Source organism: Schistocerca cancellata, chromosome 3, assembly GCF_023864275.1.
Source record: "Schistocerca cancellata isolate TAMUIC-IGC-003103 chromosome 3, iqSchCanc2.1, whole genome shotgun sequence".
In the NCBI taxonomy this organism is placed as follows: Eukaryota; Metazoa; Arthropoda; class Insecta; order Orthoptera; family Acrididae; genus Schistocerca; species Schistocerca cancellata.
The window spans coordinates 328667972-328687907 of NC_064628.1; the positions used below are offsets into that span (position 1 = coordinate 328667972).

Sequence of the window (19936 nt, forward strand, 5' to 3'; positions counted from 1 at the left end):
CAGGTGCAAGAAGTGTGATCCCTGTGTTGTCAAGGAGCTCAACCATATGAGTATGTAACAGCCCCACCAACGGTACTGGCTACCTTGCTTGTGACCTAGCAGGAGAGAGGAGGAGGACACTACAGTGGGGAAATGAGAATGAAGAGAATAGAGGAATCTTCCCGAAATGGCTCACACTACAGAAACATTTTTGAAAGTGAGGCCAAACCCCAAAAGGGGGGAGGGGGGAGAAGGAGGATGGGGAAAGAAAGAAAGGGAGGGGGGAGTTGAAAAGCAAGACAAGAGATAAAGCAACAGCAGAACCAAGGGAACAGTCGAGTTATTGTAAAGGGAAACACTAAGGGAGAAAGAGGGAGGGCAGAAGGGGGAAGAACGGAATGCAGCCCACGAGGGTAGAGAAGCTGCAATAGCCCGGGGCCCCGTGTGCACCACACACACAACCCCCAAAAGAGCTGTGGGCTCCCTGGGGAGGGGGACACTGTTCGTTGTAATCATCTTCAAGAGTGGATCAACAAAATTTCTCTCTGCGGGTTCGATTAATTCGTAGTGTTTTTTTTTCCATTTCCCAGTAATGTAGATTCCTCAAAAAGCTTGTTCCTGAAACTTTTTATGTACACGTCCATTATGGTGTCCATGGGTCACACAAATCTGTGACCATTCTTGGCTCCCTTCTTTGGAGTATTCGGTATCCAGAAAAAGTCTTATTTGATATGAGTACCACTCATTTGTGCAATATGATTATTGTATACACAGGCAAGGAAAAAATCCCAGATTTTCCCCACATTTACCTATTAAAAATACGCTTTCACTTGACTGAGCAAATATTTTTTTTCATGTTAAGTGACAATATATTTTCCCTTGGAACTATGAAACTTAGCAATTCTTTGAATGCTAAAGATTAAAAGAACTTTCCAACACTATGAAATATAGCCTAAAAAAAGAATTTGAAAGCTACTTATACTTTTTGCCATCATTATTGCATAATCTGTAATCTACTAAAGAACTAAAATCAATATGAAAAACAACCTTGATTTTTTTAAAAAAAATTTTTTTTAGCTTGTGTTACCCTTTAAGATATATCGCACAGAAGTCTTCCAGCAAAATTTTAAATAATGGTTGGTATTCTAGGCCCGAAAATTTTGTGTGGAGTGGGCCAATGGTGCATTACATTCAAAGGTAAAATTAATGTTTATGATGAAGAGCAAGGTGGATTGTGACTGGTGAACTGGTTGTGAAAGTCAGTAAGAAGATTCCACAGAACTGCCTATTCCAATGATGAAGCTCTTGTTGAGGTTCCCACAAATTTTATGACTCTTGCTGCATTGAAATGTTGCAAAGAAGCTAGGCTATCATAACTTTTGTGCAAGATTGATATCAAAAATCTTGACAGAAATCCAAAAGAACAAATGGATGATTAAATCACTGACATTTCTGGATTCTTACAAAACAGGTCATGACTGACTTTATCAGATCTTAACTGGAGATGAGACAAGTCAACTGTGAGACCAAATTGCTGTCTACGGAGTGGTGGCACACAGATTCCCTGGAGGGGGGAAGTGGGGGGGGGGGGGGGGGGGAGCTTGCAAACAGTCTGCAAGAAAGATTATGGAAATTGTTTTTTGGACAGGATCTGTGCATTTCTTGCCTACTTTTCTGAGTGTGGCACAACAATAAACTCAGTTGGGCATTGTAAAACTTTGGAAACTTAAGAAGAGCTAGTCAGAATGGCTGCCAGAACAGTCACTTCGACACATTAAATGAGGTCTCCAGGAAGACATACTGAATGCCCAAGATAATCTTTCTCTCCCCTGTTGCAATTGCCTTAAGTGGTACATTACACACGTAAATGTTTGATCTACTGCTGATTAACAGCCCCATGCTTCCTTGACAATGGACACAACAACTTTCACAACACGTGAGATGCCTCTCACTGGCTCATGGTCACTTTTAGCTAAAGAAAGCACCTCCTATTGGTTAGGAGATTGGTGTAGTACCCAGAGTCCTCAATGGCCAATGCCTCTTCCATGGGGCAGCTAGATCTACCACTATATGCCACTCATTATCAAGGAGATGAGAGGCAATAGATTCAATATTTTCTGTACAGGAGATGATATCCATTGGAGAGGATAGTACTTGAGGTACTTTGGTATCTTAGTAGCCTTCTTAACACACCTATTCACAGAAACTTCCAATCACATGACAGCAGTCATGGCAATTCCAGCTGCTTATGAATAGCAACTGACAAATCTCGTGCCCAAGAACAACATTCACAGTGGGGGCTGCATTCTGTTGGTTCCAACGTGTTACAGAATAGTACACAAACAACTTTAAACTGAGCATGCTGATTCCTCTTTTAATTTATGGATTTTTTATATTACGAGGATAGCAATTTCCCTTTACAAACTGAAGCAGTTAACACCCAACAAATATTTCTCTCATTGCATGAGAAAAACCTGGAATAAAATTTACTGATCCCCTGAAGCTACTTGGAACTTCGGTGGAAAGTAACTGCAGTGACATGCAAACATTTTTCACCATACGAGTCATTTGGATGCCCATGGCTGAAGGAGTACTTCTAAACTTCACCACTTGGTACCTGCTTTCCAGCACACACATTGATGAGCCAAAATGTTATGACCACTCCTTAACAATGTGCTTGTCCACCTTCAGAACGAAATACAAAAATATTCTACATGGTACAGATTCAACAACTCCTTGGTAATTTCCAGAGGTATGTGGCAGTTTATATCTACGCACAGATCACACAGTTCCCATTAATTATGGACCAGTGGTTGGAGGATGCTGAGCTGGTCCCATAGCATCTCAGAAATCTCAGAAGTGTTCCACTGGTTCAGGTCAGATGAATTTGGTGCCGACGATATTAATGAGTTCTCTGTTGCAATCCCCAAAACACTGCAGCACAATTCTGGCCTTGTGACATGGTTAGCCCCCCCTGGAAAATGCCGCTGTTATCTGAGAAGATATCAAACAAGAAGGGATTGAAGTGGTCTGCAGTAATGTTCTTACAGTTCAAAGGTCTCATGGTGCCTTTGATAACCAGCATAGATCCCCCAGAAGTGCAAGTTAATGTCCCTGATAACATAATGCTGTCCTCAAAAGTCCATGTCCATAGCAGTATGCATGTTTCGAACAACTTTTTGCCTGGGCAATGGCATATTTGGATATGACCATTAACTTAGTTTAATAAGAAACGTGCTTCATCTGGTGAGATGATACATTTCCATTAACCCAAGGGCCATCATCTATGATCATGCACCCACTGCAATCATAATTGATGACATTCGGTCACCATGGGAACATGCAGGGGTCATCTGCTGTGGAGCCTGATGTTCAACAATGTGTATTGAACTGTGTGCTCCAGAGCACTTGCGCCTGCACCAGTATTGTACATTCTGTGATGAGACATCGATGTCCAACACCTTGTTGTCTACTCGTGGTTCACCATCTTTCAACAACTTTCCATAGCTGCTCAAAACTAACAACAACATACAAACAGCAAACCATCTTCACAATTTCTGAGATGCTTGTTCTCAGGCACCAGGTCATAACAACCTGCTTTTTGTCTAGATACTTTCATCACTGTCACGTTTGTGCAATGCCACTTTTAAGCATTCAGTCTCATGGAAGCCAGTGGTCATTGTTTGTCTCATCCATCATGGGGTCTCCATTTAAGTTTGACCTTTATTAGTCTTTCCTACTTTCTTCTCAACACACTCCCTGTCCCACTCTCAAACTCAAACTCTCACACCTTTCTCTTTCCCCTAACTCCTAATTCATGGTTTGGAGCAATTCTTACTTTCTTCTGCAGCTATACAAACTGATTTGTTGCTTACATTTTGACTGTAGACTGAATCTCTGGGTTTTAGTCTCTCCATATTTTTGCTGAATTGTATTTTGAAGCAATAAAGTTGAGAAAGGCACCCAATACATCTTATTTGCTTGTAGTTTGTATGTGAAAATTCAGTAAGTTTTTACAAATCACACCCCCACCCCCTTTCAAGAGGAGGGGACTGCAGCTGTGAATGTCTTTTATCTTAACATTATTTAATATGGAAAAATAAAGCAGATCTAAAATGATGCTTTAATCCTTCCATTGGTAATGGAAGGGTATATTTAGTGAGTGCATTCACATTCAGCATACACTGTAGTTTTTATATACAAAATAATAATGACATTCCACTGGCAATTCCATTGTCATACCATTACAACAAGCACAGGCTGCTAGGGAAACAACATAGAGATACATTGAATGTGCATGAACACAAGGCATTGAAACAGCTATGTGGAAATTGATTAGACAATCATAATGATCCCATGGGTGCACAAAACAATATTACTAAAAGTGAAAATGTGAGTGCCAATAGCTATACTCCAACAGTGTGCTAATCTTTATAATACTTACCTGAATGAAATGATTTTTAATTATAATGCCATACAAAAGCCATTCTGCAGAAACTACTGTCCCCGACAGTATTAATGGAAATGGTAGAGAAGCACTGCTTTTACTTCTTATGATTTCACCCTAATAACGAAAAAGAACCACCACTAGCAAATCATCATATTTAACATAAAATATGGACAAACATTAAGCTACAAAGAAAGGAGTGTACTAGTGCATACAAAATTAAGCAAAGTACATTAAGATGGTGATGAGTATGCAAAAATTTAGATCACTTTCTGCAAATTCTCGTAGTGATTCTTGTAGCAAGCCACTAGGCAACAGTAATAACCACAAGACTGTGGTATGCAATGTAACAATGTAATAGTGGAATTCTATGCAATAAGAGCAGATGGATTTTATTTTCTATATGTGAGCAACCTTCCAGCAAGGTAATGTATAAGGAAACATTTTACTTGAGTAAAAAGAGTGTTATACAGGCACCAAACATTCTTAACCCTCAAGTTTTTCCATAACATGAGCGAACGTGCAGCACACTTTGTACACACGAAAAGAATAGCTTTCCTTATGTTACCAAGGTAAGCCAAGTATGATCAAAATTACAGTTTAATCTTAGTTTATTTAAACAAGGAGAAAATAAACTTACATAATATGAGCTAAACTACTGTTTTATTAAACAATAATAACATAAATTTTCACTATAACTCTTGCCAAGGACAGGGGCTAAAGAGACAGTAATGATGCATTCATTCAAAGCATTAAGCAGTGCGGTTTCATCAGATCTCTGTCAGCTGCTTATTCGATCACTAATTACATTGTAGACAACTGCCTCAATGTGGGATTATGTTGCTAGTTCATAACTAGGGTCATTTTTTTTTTTAACTGATCATAAATTTTTTCTCCCCTAGCTCCTAGCTCGCTTTGTATTTTATATTACTGCTGCTCACCTGGACATATGACAACACAATTTATCGCTGTTTTACCTGAAGCAATACTGTAGGAATAGGTATAGGTTTGCAGTTGTGAAACAAAAATGGATCTGCACAAAATCATTTTATTTTTGGTTGGTGCACTTTATACACAGGCACACCCACTCGAGGGTTAAATGAAACCAGTAACATGCACTTAGGCTTTGGTAAAGCAAGTAGGAGGCACTCTTATCAGTGAAATTAGTGAGAGGCACACTCCACTGCCTTATTTGGTGTAAAGTTACATATGTGAGACAAAGGTTCAAATACAATTTCAAGTATTGCACATAACTTTAATCTGATAGGAAGACTTATTGCAGTGTACATACCACAATTATGGTGAAAATCTTATTAAGGTATATGGTATCTCTTCTTGGTTACATCACAAAATTAAAGATACGTATTCATTCAATTTTGTTCCTTAAGCTATTTGTAACCTGACTAGAGAAAGCTATGGTAATTTTGTCAACAATTCATCAGTCAAGAAGACCTATTAATGCTCTGTTGGTGTGCAGCTGCAAAGTAGTGACCTCAATATCTTTCCAGTCGCAAAAACTGCCACTGGCTGGAAGAGCAGTGTGCTGACCACAGAACCCTCCATATGTGCATCCAGTGACACCTGTAGGCTGAGGCTGGCACAGCAGTCAGTCAGCACCATTGCGTGTTCTGAGATATATTCGGATGGAGTTTAATTTTTATAATAGATGACCAGAGATTTGGGGGCGGGGAGGGGGGGGGGGGAGAAGGCTTAAAGGATTGATCAACCAGGTCATCAGTCCTTATATCAGGTGATTGCCCATGTAGAGTGACATCTGCCAGAAGTTTGACAGAATTTTAACAGTATGTACGAAGGGGGCAAATCAAGGCATACTGATGACAGAGATGATAAATTATTTAAAGAGAGGTAAAAGTGTAATATATGTCAGGCTGGTAAGCAGGTCAGAGAGCAGTGGAGGGCTTCTGCAGGACTCATTTGCAGTGAGAGAGACTTCATTCACTCGCATCACTCCCTAGCTGACCCACTGAAGGACTAAGACAGTAATACAATACAAACCATATAGCGGAGATGCTGAGTCACAGATAGGCACAACAAAATGACTCTCACAATTAAAGCTTTCAGCCATTGACTCCCCCACCACACACACACACACACACACACACACACACACACACACACACACACGACTGCAGTCTCAGGCAACTGTTGTGCCCATCTGCGACTCAGCATCTCTGCTATATGGTGCAAAGCAACTTTCCTCTCATAATATTGTTACATTCCATCCTGGATTTTCCATTGTTTGATTAATACAATACAAATGTGTTCTAACCAGGAAATTCATAGCATTGAAAGTGAGAAGGCTAAAAACAATGGATCGACAATAAGGTAAAGTAAAATGAGACGAAATAATCAGGTTGGTAGGTGGGTGGGTGGATGTAGGCGAGTGTCCCATGGGGCTCAGCATGCGATTTGATGGAGGGGGAGGGGTGTCCATCCCACAATCCATTGCAGTCATAGTGTTAAACATGGGAATAGACCCCACTCTCCTGGAAAGAACATAAAAACCTATTCAACTGGTCAGTAGCTAGTATCAAGGATAAGGAATCTTTAAGGTCTTGCCTTCATCAAAGTGCTACTCCTAAAAATTAAATAGGATACAAATTGAAAAAGGACCAATTGCATTGTAAAGTACTTAAAACTGAGTAGAAGAACAATGGCCAAGGTGGTTGCAGAGGAGGTATGTTGATACAAGCCCACTGTGCAGCAGAAGACATCCCAATCGCAACCATCCCAACCCCGATCTGAGAACAGTTTAAAACATTATATCTGAGACTAAAAACCACTTCCTTGAAGGAAACTAAGAACAAGTTCAACTGTAAGTATGCCGCCCAACAATACTAGAGGCAAAGAATCCTCATACCATTCTTGGCATGAAGAGCCAGGAGGCGGCACTATTCCACTGAACTGTGAGCTACTTTGTGTATGGCTCTGCCACCACAGTGGGCGAATGGATCATTAAAAGAGACAAAACCGAGAGTTAAACTGTTATGACTGATGTAGAGATGGAGCTGACAAGACAGTGGATTCCTTCCATGAGCAATGGGAGAGGAACACCATGCAACCATAGTCTCCTTGACAATGTGGGATTTATTAGGAGCAGCACAGGCCACCAGGTGACGTTCCATCTCTGAGAGAGTTGAAGACTTATGTTCACCTGCAGAACCACACATTTGACTGTCAAAGTGAATATAGGGTGAATAATCGCTTGTCTAGCAAAAAGGTTGACCAATCCATTCTCCGGGATAACCACGAGTTGGGATCCAGAGAAAAACATGTCAGTAAACAGTAGGATTAAGGTCAGAGAGAAAGGTAGGTGATATACAGTGACAAGGCTAACATTGATCAATGGCCCGGGGACTGCTCATTGAGTCACTACACATTAAAATGCAACCAGAGGAGGTCTGTTTAATACAATGAGGGCTCTGTTAACAGATATCAGCTCTTCCATTAAAACACTACGCATTCCTAGTAACTCCTGACTGTTGGAAGATGAAGCATATCCTGCCCTAGCCACGATTTTAGACACATCAGTGTAAATGATGGTAGCACCCTGATACTCCTGAAATGAGATGAACAGAAGGCTGAAGGTCATGAGTGTGACAAACTTTAGGTCCTTGAAGTAGATCATCCTAATTCATGGTCTGGGTAACAACAAGGACGGGCGAGTTGGGAAACACTGAGAGCACATTCTAGTGTGGGCAGGCAGGGACCCCAGCAGAGGGTCACGAGGCACATTCCAACTCGTAATCTCACCTGAGGGCAACTGAGAGAAGGTAATGTCCTTGTATGAATAAATAATTTCATACTTTGGGCGATTTGGTCATTGTTGTAAGTGAACAAGAGTTGGAACTGTCAGAACTGTAGAGGCAAGATCCTATCCTGGCAAGGAGAAGGTCTACAGGACTAGTCCAGATGACACCAGTTGCCTATCTTATTCTGCAATGATTTACTGGTAAAATAATTGAAAGCTAAAGCACAAGTGATCCACAAAACTATCCTGTAGTATCCTCAACAACTACTTGTTGCAGAATCTTGGAACATACCCTGATTAGCCAAAACATGTGCGATGTGTGATATATTCATCTCATTAGATACAATTTTCAAGTCATTTGATTTGATGTACAGGACCTCTGGCAACCACAATGTTGCATGGTGCCTGTTGGCACTGCAGGCACATGACACAGTAACAAAAGTATGAAACTGGAGCAGACATGGAGGCGGCATAGCCCTAGTGAAGAAATGGGCTGCAAATGGGGAAATCCAATGAGATAAGTGACTTTGATAAAGGGCAGATTATTATGAAGCAGAACCTGTGAATGAGTATCTTGAAAATGGAAAAGCTGGTTGAATGTTCATGTGCTACTGTCATTTTATTTTATTCACACGTCAAATTCCGTAGGACCAAATTGAGGAGCAAATCTCTGAGGTCATGGAACGTGTCAGTACATGAAATTACGACATAAAAGTAATAACAGATAAAAATAAATGTTTATGAACCTGAAAAAAGTCACTCCATAAGTTTAAGTAAATGCAATCAACAATACAATAAGAATCAACTTAATTTTTAAAGGAACTCCTCGACAGAATAGAAGAAGTGACCCATGAGGAAAGTCTTCAGTTTGGATTTGAAAGCGCGTGGATTCCTGCTAAGATTTTTGAATTCAAGTGGTAGGTTATTGAAAAATGGATGCAGCAGTATACTGCACACCTTTTTGCACAAGAGTTAAGGAAGTCCGATCCAAATGTGGGTTTGATTTCTGCCGAGTATTAACAGAGTGAAAGCTGCTTATTCTTGGGAATAAGCTAATATTGTTAACAAGAAATGAGATTTTTATATATATATATATATATATATATATATATATATATACCAAACAAAAGCGCTGGCAGGTCGATAGACACACAGACAAACACAAACATACACACAAAATCTAGCTTTCGCAACCAATGGTTGCCTCGTCAGGAAAGAGGGAAGGAGAGGGAAAGACAAAAGGATTTGGGTTTTAAGGGAGAGGGTAAGGAGTCATTCCAATCCCGGGAGCGGAAAGACTTACCTTAGGGGGAAAAAAGGACAGGTATACACTCGCACACACACACATATCCATCCTCATATACACAGACACAAGCAGACATTTGTAAAGGCAAAGAGTTTGGGCAGAGATGTCAGTCGGGGCGGATGTACAAAGGCAAAGATGATGTTGAAAGACAGGTGAGGTACGAGCGGCGGCAAATTGAAATTAGAAATTAGCGGAGATTGAGGCCTGGCGGATAGCGAGAAGAGAGGATATGCTGAAGGGCAAGTTCCCATCTCCGGAGTTCTGACAGGTTGGTGTTAGTGGGAAGTATCCAGATAACCCGGACGGTGTAACACTGTGCCAAGATGTGCTGGCCGTGCACCAAGGCATGTTTAGCCACAGGGTGATCCTCATTACCAACAAACACTGTCTGCCTGTGTCCATTCATGCGAATGGACAGTTTGTTGCTGGTCATTCCCACATAGAACGCTTCACAGTGTAGGCAGGTCAGTTGGTAAATCACGTGGGTGCTTTCACACGTGGCTCTGCCTTTGATCGTGTACACCTTCCGGGTTACAGGACTGGAGTAGGTGGTGGTGGGAGGGTGCATGGGACAGGTTTTACACCGGGGGCGGTTACAGGGGTAGGAGCCAGAGGGTAGGGAAGGTGGTCTGGGGATTTCATAGGGATGAACTAAAAGGTTGCGAAGGTTAGGTGGACGGCGGAAAGACACTCTTGGTGGAGTGGGGAGGATTTCATGAAGGATGGATCTCATTTCAGGGCAGGATTTGAGGAAGTCGTATCCCTGCTGGAGAGCCACATTCAGAATCTGATCCAGTCCCGGAAAGTATCCTGTCACAAGTGGGGCACTTTTGGGGTTCTTCTGTGGAAGGTTCCGGGTTTGAGGAGATGAGGAAGTGGCTCTGGTTATTTGCTTGTGTACCAGGTCGGGAGGGTAGTTACGGGATGCAAAAGCTGTTTTCAGGTTGTTGGTGTAGTGGTTCAAGGATTCCGGACTGGAGCAGATTCGTTTGCCACGAAGACCTAGGCTGTAGGGAAGGGACCGTTTGATGTGGAACGGGTGGCAGCTGTCATAATGGAGGTACTGTTGCTTGTTGGTGGGTTTGATGTGGACGGACGTGTGAAGCTGGCCATTGGACAGGTGGAGGTCAACGTCAAGGAAAGTGGCATGGGATTTGGAGTGGGACCAGGTGAATCTGATGGAACCAAAGGAGTTGAGGTTGGAGAGGAAATTCTGGAGTTCTTCTTCACTGTGAGTCCAGATCATGAAAATGTCATCAATAAATCTGTACCAAACTTCGGGTTGGCAGGCCTGGGTAACCAAGAAGGCTTCCTCTAAGCGACCCATGAATAGGTTGGCATACGAGGGGGCCATCCTGGTACCCATGGCTGTTCCCTTTAATTGTTGGTATGTCTGGCCTTCAAAAGTGAAGAAGTTGTGGGTCAGGATGAAGCTGGCTAAGGTAATGAGGAAAGAGGTTTTAGGTAGGGCGGCAGGTGATCGGCGTGAAAGGAAGTGCTCCATCGCAGCGAGGCCCTGGACATGCGGAATATTTGTGTATAAGGAAGTGGCATCAATGGTTACAAGGATGGTTTCCGGGGGTAACAGACTGGGTAGGGATTCCAGGCGTTCGAGAAAGTGGTTGGTGTCTTTGATGAAGGATGGGAGACTGCATGTAATGGGTTGAAGGTGTTGATCTACGTAGGCAGAGATGCGTTCGGTGGGGGCTTGGTAACCAGCTACAATGGGACGGCCGGGATGATTGGGTTTGTGAATTTTGGGAAGAAGGTAGAAGGTAGGGGTGCGGGGTGTTGGTGGGGTCGGGAGGTTGATGGAGTCGGGTGAAAGGTTTTGTAGGGGGCCTAAGGTTCTGAGGATTCCTTGAAGCTCCGCCTGGACATCAGGAATGGGATTGCCTTGGCAAACTTTGTAAGTAGTGTTGTCTGAAAGCTGACGCAGTCCCTCAGTCACATACTCCCGACGATCAAGTACCACAGTTGTGGAACCCTTGTCAGCCGGAAGAATGACGATGGATCGGTCAGCCTTCAGATCACGGATAGCCTGGGCTTCAGCAGTGGTGATGTTGGGAGTAGGATTAAGGTTTTTTAAGAAGGATTGAGAGGCAAGGCTGGAAGTCAGAAATTCCTGGAAGGTTAGGAGAGGGTGATTTTGAGGAAGAGGAGGTGGGTCCCGCTGTGACGGAGGACGGAACTGTTCCAGGCATGGTTCAATTTGGTTAGTGTCTTGGGGAGTTGGATCATTAGGAGTAGGATTAGGATCATTTTTCTTCGTGGCAAAGTGATATTTCCAGCAGAGAGTACGGGTGTAGGACAGTAAATCTTTGACGAGGGCTGTTTGGTTAAATCTGGGAGTGGGGCTGAAGGTGAGGCCTTTGGATAGGACAGAGGTTTCGGATTGGGAGAGAGGTTTGGAGGAAAGGTTAACTACTGAATTGGGGTGTTGTGGTTCCAGATTGCGTTGATTGGAATTTTGAGGTTTTGGAGGGAGTGGAGCTGGAAGTGGGAGATTGAGTAGATGGGAGAGACTGGGTTTGTGTGCAATGAGAGGAGGTTGAGGTTTGCTGGAAAGGTTGTGAAGGGTGAGTGAGTTGCCTTTCCGGAGGTGGGAAACCAGGAGATTGGATAGTTTTTTAAGGTGGAGGGTGGCATGCTTTTCTAATTTGCGGTTGGCCTGTAGGAGGATGCTCTGAACAACCGGTGTGGATGTGGGAGAGGAAAGATAAATAAATATATTTTTCCCACGTGGAACGTTTCCCTCTATTATATATATATATATATATATATATATATATATATATATATATATATATATATATATATATATATATATGGGTCAACAAGAGGTTCATGAACTTACACCACTTATTGCCCGAACCGCCCATTTCTGAGCCAAAAATATCCTTTTAGAATGGGAAGAGTTACCTCAAATTATAATACCATACAACATAAGCAAATGAAAATAAGCAAAGTAGATTAATTTTCGTGTCGAACGATCACTCACTTCTGATACCGTTCGAATAGTAAAAATGGCAGTATTAAGTCTTTGAACAAGATCCTGAATGTGGGCTTTCCATGACAGCATCTACCTATCTGAACCCCTAGGAATTTGAACTGTTCAGTTTCACTAATCATATGCCTGTTCTGTGAAATTAAAATGTCAGCTTTTGTTGAATTGTGTGTGAGAAACTGTAAAAACTGAGTCTTACTGTGATTTAGCGTTAGTTTATTTTATACACGCCATGGACTTTGGTCATATAATGCAAAATTTGAAACTGAGCCAATGTTGCACACAACTTCCTTTACTACCAAACGAGTGTCATCAGCAAACAGAAATATTTTAGAGTCACCCATAATACTAGAGGGCATATCATTTATATAAATAAGGAACAGGAGTGGCCCTGGGGCACCCCACACTTGGCAGTACCCCACTCAGACCCCACATCACAGCTGTTATCAACATTGTGAATAATGACATTTTGCTGCCTGTTGCTAAAATAAGAGGTGAACCAATTGTGAGCTACTCCCCGTATTCTGCAATGGTCCAACTTCTGGAGCAATATTTTGTGATCAACACAATAAAATGGCTCAGTTAAATCAAAAAATACGCCAAGTGTTCGAAACTTTTTGTTTAGCCCATCCAGTACCTCACAGAGAAAAGAGAATATAGCATTTTCAGTTGTCAAATGACTTCTAAAGCCGAACTGTACATTTGATAGCAAATCGTGTGATATGAAATGATCAATTATCCTTACACATAGCCTTTTCAATAACTTTAACTTTAGCAAACAGTAATGACATAGAAATAGGTCTAAAATTATCTACATTATCCCTTTACCCCTTTTTATAAAGCGGCTTTACTACTGACAAGGGAACCTCTCCATCGCACCCCCCTCATATTTAGTTATAAGTTGACACAGTGGATAGACTTTGAAAAAATGAACACAGATCAATCAAGAAAACAGGAAGAAGTTGTGTGGAACTATGAAAAAAATAAGCAAAATATACAAACTGAGTAGTCCATGTGCAAGATAGGCAACATCAAGGATAGTGTTAACTCAGGAGCACCGTGGTCCTGTGGTTAGCGTGAGCATCTGCGGAATGAGAGGTCCTTGGTTCAAGTCTTCCCTCGAGTGAAAAGTTTACTTACTTTATTTTCAAAAAGTTATGATCTGTCCGTTCGTTCATTGACATCTCTGTTCACCGTAATAAGTTTAGTGTCTGTGTTTTGCGACTGCACCGCAAAACTGTGCGATTAGTAGACGAAAGAATGTGCCTCTCCAATGGGAACCGAAAGCATTTTATCGCAAGGTCATAGGTCAACCTATTCCTCCTCAGGAAAACATGTCTGATATATTCTATACAACACTGGTGATGGCACGTGCGTCAAATGACAGGAATATGTTGTTGACCCACCTAACTTGTACACTTGGCGAATGGGTAAAAAGATTCTTCTACCTTGCCTGATTTAGGTTTTCTTGTGGATGTGATAATCACTCCCAAAAAAATGATGAAAACAAAAGACTGTCACAAACTGCAACAAATGAATGCAAACGTTTTCAAATTTTTCCGTGTGTAGACGTCAAATCCTGCATATGTCCAAGCAAATCTGAACATGTCCTGGAATTTTGGAGAGCGAAGTTGATTATGTGTGAGTGCCTGAACTTTGATAATTGTCTGAAAATAAAAAATTAAACTTTTCACTTGAGGGAAGACTTGAACCAAGGACCTCTCGTTTTGCAGCTGCTCACGCTAACCACGGCGCTCCTGAGCTCACACTATCCCTGATGTTGCCTATCTTGCACATGGACTACTCAGTTTGTATATTTTGCTTATTTTTTTCATAGTTCCACACAACTTCTTCCTGTTTTCTCGATTGATCTGTGTTCAGTTTTTCAAGGCCTATCCACTGTGCCACTTATAACTAAATCTGAGGGGAGTGCGATGGGGAGGTTCCCTTGTGAGTACTTTAATCGCTCATAAAACTGACCATTCCTAAAGGAGAAATTACAAATATGGCTAAATATAGGGCTAACATGTGCAGCACAGTACTTTAATATTCTACTAGACACTCCATCATAACCATGAGAGTCCTTAGTCTTCAGTGATTTAATTATTGACTCAATCTCCCTCTTGTCTGTATCACAGAGGAGTATTTCAGACGTCAATCTCAGAAAGGCATTTGCTAAGAAATTTATATGATTTCCCGTAGAAACTAAATTTGTATTTAATTCACCAGCAATGCTCAGAAAATTATTGTTAAATACTGTACATATATATGATTTATCAGTAACAGAAATTTTTTACTACAAACTGACTTTATATCATCAACCTTGTGCTGCTGACCAGAATCTTCCTTCACAACTGACCATATGGTTTTATTTTTATTCTGTGAATTAGCTATTCTATTTGCATACCACATACACTTTGCCTTCCTAATAATGTTTTAAGCCCTTACAATACTGTTTGTAATGGGCTACAGTGGCTTGATTGTGACTACTTTTAACATTTTGATATAATTCCCACTTTGTTCTACAAGATATCCTTATCCCACTAGTCAGCCACCCGGGCTGCCTATTACTGCTAGTACCCCATTTAGAATGTTCTAATGGAAAGCGACTCTCAAAGAGCATGAGAAATGTGTTAAGGAAAGCATTGTATTTATCATCTATGTCATCGGCACTATAAACATCCTGCCACTCTTGTTCCTGACAAGGTTTAAAAAACTCTCTGTTGCTGTTGGATTAACTTTCCTACACAGTTTGTAATTAAATGTGACATTGGTTTGAGTACAAAAGCCTTTTAGTGTTAAAATTTGTGCTTCATGGTCTGAAAGGCCATTCACACTTTTACTAACAGAATGCCCATCTAGTGATGAAGAACAAATAAAAATATTGTCTATGGTTGTGCTACTGTTCCCCTGCACCATAGTTGGAAAAAACACAGTCTGCATCAGATCATATGAATTTAGATCTACCAACACCCTTTTTCTTACACCATCATATATAAAATTAATATTGAAGTCATGAGCCATCTACAGAAAGATGTAAGACAGTGAAAATACCACTAGGCGCTAAATGGTTGGATGTCCATGACTGTGGGGTTTGGCAGCTTGTCTCCTCTGTAAAGTAGGGTAGATGGCACCTCTGCCGAAAGAGCACAATGTTGGTGCATGTGACAAATGTTTCAGACTGCATTTATCGTACATAACTGAACATGGGAGCTCTGTAACAGACCACCCCAATGTGCTCACATATTGACCCAAAGACATCGTCAATTATGATTACAGTGAGTATGTGACCATTGGGACTCCACTGTCAATCAATGGAAATGTGTTGGCTCTTTGGGTGAATCACATTTTTGCTACACTAGGTCACAGGTCGTCTCCACAAATGCCACCATCGAGGTGAATAGCAGCTTGAAATGTGCACCATGCCACAGAGACAGGCTGGTGGGAGCAGACTTATGCTATGGGAGATGTTCTCCTGCACTTGCAAGGGACCTGTGGTAGTAATCGAAGACGCGTTGGCAGCTGCGAACCACCTGCATCCCTTGATATGTCTTCCCAAATGCTATGTCATTTTCCAGCAATATAATTTTCTGTGTCTTAGAGAAAAAACCGTGCTACAGTGGCGTGTGGAGCATTACAGTGAACTAACATTGACATCCTAGCAACGAAATTTGCCTGATGTAAATCCTACGGAACCCACCTCAATCTCTGTCGGGCACCATCACAGCATACGCTAACCAGAAGCCCATTAATTACACGAATTACACATGTGCATAACCATCTAATTCCGCATACCTCCAAAAACCTACCAACAAACTGTCAGATCCCCAATACACAGGATCAGTGATCTATTTCATTTCAGACAGACAAACAAGTTATTAAGCAGGTGGTCACAATGATTTGGTTCATCAGTGTATTCTGAGCTCAAACATAATGAGGTATCTTCAACAGAAATTTTTTTTGTTTGTTTGTTTTTGGTTTTAGGGCGAAAAACTGCTACGGTCATTAGCGCCCAGTCTGTGACTTAGGAAAAGGCAGAAATGGGAACGAAACTAAAAAAATTGGAGAAACTAAAAATTGAAGGAAAGCTTAAAAAACCACTATAGACGGGGGTTGTTGTCCCCAAAAAGAGCTTCAAATGACTGACGTCATCTCACTGGCACTAATAAACTCGAGAACGCGATCGGCTGAGCGCCTGTCATCTGCTAAAATGTAAGATATATCAGGCCACAGCTGTAGACGGGCGCGTAACGAAGTAAAATAGGGGCACTCATGTAAAAGGTGTCTTACCGTCCACAGCTGAGAGCAGTGGGGACAGAGTGGGGGAGGATCACCACTTAAAAGATGTCGATGGCTAAAAAGACAGTGCCCTAACCGGAGTCTAGTTAAAATTACCTCCTCCCGACGACGCGTTCGGGAGGAAGAGGTCCAAGCACAGGGAAGAGCTTTCACGTCCCGCAATTTATTATTGGGAAGTGTTGACCAATGTGCGCGCCATAAAAGAGTAACACGATGACATAAAACACTCCGTAGATTGGCGAAGGGAATCGTGCGAATAGCTGGGCGAAGAAGAGAGACTGCAGCCTTGGCCACTATATCGGCTGCCTCATTTCCACACATACCAACGTGTCCTGGGAGCCAGAGCAATGCCACAGAGATGCCCCCCAAGTGGAGCAGGTGGAGGCAGTCCTGAATCCGGTGGACCAGAGGGTGGACAGGGTAGAGAGCTTGGAGGCTGAGGAGAGAGCTGAGAGAATCTGAACAGATAACATACTGTATCCGCTGATGGCGACGGATGTATTGGACAGCCTGGAGAACAGCGTAAATCTCCGCAGTATAAACCGAACACTGCTCGGGAAGCCAAAATAGATTTGGGGTGTCGCCAACAATATAGGCACTCCCTACACCTAACGATGTTTCCGAGCCATCAGTGTAAATAAATGTAGCTTCCTTCATTTGTGCACATAGAGCAGCAAATGCTCGACGATAAACAAGTGAAGGGGTACCATCCTTGGGAAATTGACAAAGGTCACGGAGCAGGCAGGTTCGGGGACAGAGTCAAGGCAGTGCTGTACCCAAAGTTGTCAAGAAGGTTCTAGGAAAGCAGAAGGAAAGAGAATGGAGCAGTTGACGGAAGCGGACTCCCGGTGGTAGTAGGGAGGAAGGGCGGCCTGCATACCCTACATCTAAGGAGGCGTCGAAAAAAATGTCATGGGCCGGATTAGCAGACATGGAAGACAGATGACTAGCATAACGACTCAGAAGGACTGCTCACCGATTGGACAGCGGAGGTTCAGCAGTCTCAGCATAAAGGCTTTCCACAGGGCTGGTGTAAAAAGCTCCAGACACTAAACGTAATCCACGGTGGTGGATAGAGTCGAGAAGCCGAAGAATAGATGGCCGAGCAGAGGAGTAAAATATGCTTCCATAGTCCAATTTTGAGCGCACTAAGGTGCGATAGAGGCGGAGAAGTACCACTCAGTCCGCTCCCCAGGAGGTACCATTCACGACACGGAGGGTGTTGAGGGATCACAGACAGCGAGCCGAAAGATAGGAAACGTGGGAGGACCAGCACAGTTTTCTGTCAAACATAAGACCCAAGAATTTAGCGACATCTGAAAACGGAAGGTTGACAGGTCCTAGATGTAAGGAAGGTGGAAGAAACTCCTTACGACGCCAAAAATTAACACAAACGGTCTTACTGGGAGAAAAGCGAAAGCCGGTTTCGATGCTCCAAGAGTGGAGGCGATCGAGACATTCTTGAAGACGTCGTTCAAGAAGGCTGGTCCGTTGAGAGCTGTAGTAGATCGCAAAATCGTCCACAAAGAGGAAGCCTGACACATCGGGAAGGAGACAGCAACACTCAGCACGGAGCCCTGGGGTACCCCGTTTTCTTGGGAGAAAGTACAGGAGAGAGTAGTGTTCACCCGTACTCTAAATGTGTGCTCTGCCATAAATTCGCGAAGAAAAAGGGGCAGCCGACCTCGAAAGCCCCAAGAGAACAGTGTGTGGAGGATGCCTGTCCTCCAACAGGTATCATATGCTCTCTCCAGATCAAAAAAAATATTGCTACTGTTTGGCGTTTCTGGAGAAAATTGTTCATGATATAAGTGGAGAGAGCAACAAGATGGTCAACTGCAGAATGATGCTTTCGGAAACCGCATTGGGCAGATGTTAAAAGACTGCGGGACTCCAGCCACCAAGCTAAACGGCAATTCACCATATGCTCCAAAACCTTACATACACTACTCGTGAGAGAAATGGGGCGATAGGTAGAGGGGAGATGTTTGTCCTTTCCAGGTTTTGGAACAGGAAGAACGATAGCTTCCTGCTATTGTCTGGGAAAAGTACTGTCGGTCCAAATTCGATTATAAAGGCGAAGGAGGTAATGCAGACTATGGGTTGATAAATGCAGCAACATTTGGATGTGGATACCATCCGGTCCTGGGGCGGAGGAGCGAGAAGAAGAGAGTGCATGTTGTAGTTCCCGCATGGAGAAAACGGTATTATAGCTTTCGCGATTTGGAGAGGAGGAAGCAACAGGTTGCACTTTCGCCGCACGTTTCTTCGGGAGAAACACTGGCGGGTAATTTGAAGAGCTCGAAATCTCAGCAAAGTGTTGACCCAATGAGTTAGAAATTGCATCCACTAACGTATCATGCGCAACAGTGAGCCCAGAGACCGGGGAGAAACTAGGCACTCCAGAAAACCACCGAATCCGACTCCAAACTTCCGAGGAGGGAGTGAAGGTGTTAAATGAGCTAGTAAAGAAGTTCCAGCTTGCCTTCTTGCTATCACAGATGACGTAACAGCATCGAGCACGGAACTGCATATAGCGGATACAGGTGGGCAAAGTAGGATGGTGGCGGAAAACGCGAAGAGCATGTCGCCGCTCATGTATTGCGTCACGGCATGCCTCGTTCCACCAAGGAACTTGGGGGGGCGCCGGGGCAATTCGGAGATGTGTGGTATTGAACGTACCGCAGCTGTAAGAATAACGTCTGTCATATGAGTGACCTCATCGGCGATGCTAGGAAAGTGACGGTCATCGAATGTCGCTAGAGACGAAAAAAGTGTCCAATCGGCTTGGGCAAACTTCCAGCGTTGCAGGCGCATATATGGCAGTTGAGGCTCCAGTCTAAGGACACATGGAAACTGGTCACTCGAGTGTGCATCATCAAGGGCGAACCATTCAAAGCGCCGAGCTAGCGGGACAGTACCGACCGGGGGGAAAGGTCCAAATGAGAGAAATTTGTTGTGGAGGCAGACAAAAATGTAGGGTCCCCAGTGTTGAGGCAAGATCCGCTTGGTGGAAAACATCTATCAATAGTGAGCCACGTGTACAAGGATGTGGAGATCCCCAAAGCAGGTGGTGGGCATTGAAGTCCCCAACCAGCAAATAGCTGACCAACAAGATGAAGGAGA

The 19936-nt window shown here is 42.8% G+C and overlaps 1 protein-coding gene across 1 annotated transcript in view; it reads right to left on the minus strand.

Annotated features, from left to right (window-relative positions):
* Window positions 1-19936, minus strand: part of LOC126175023 (sugar transporter SWEET1-like) — a 43363-nt gene that overhangs the window by 17830 nt on the left and 5597 nt on the right. Inside the window, exon 5 of the mRNA XM_049921522.1 lies at window positions 4424-4543. Within this exon, the coding sequence (XP_049777479.1) occupies window positions 4424-4543 (120 nt within the window). The remainder of the gene's footprint in view (window positions 1-4423; window positions 4544-19936) is intronic.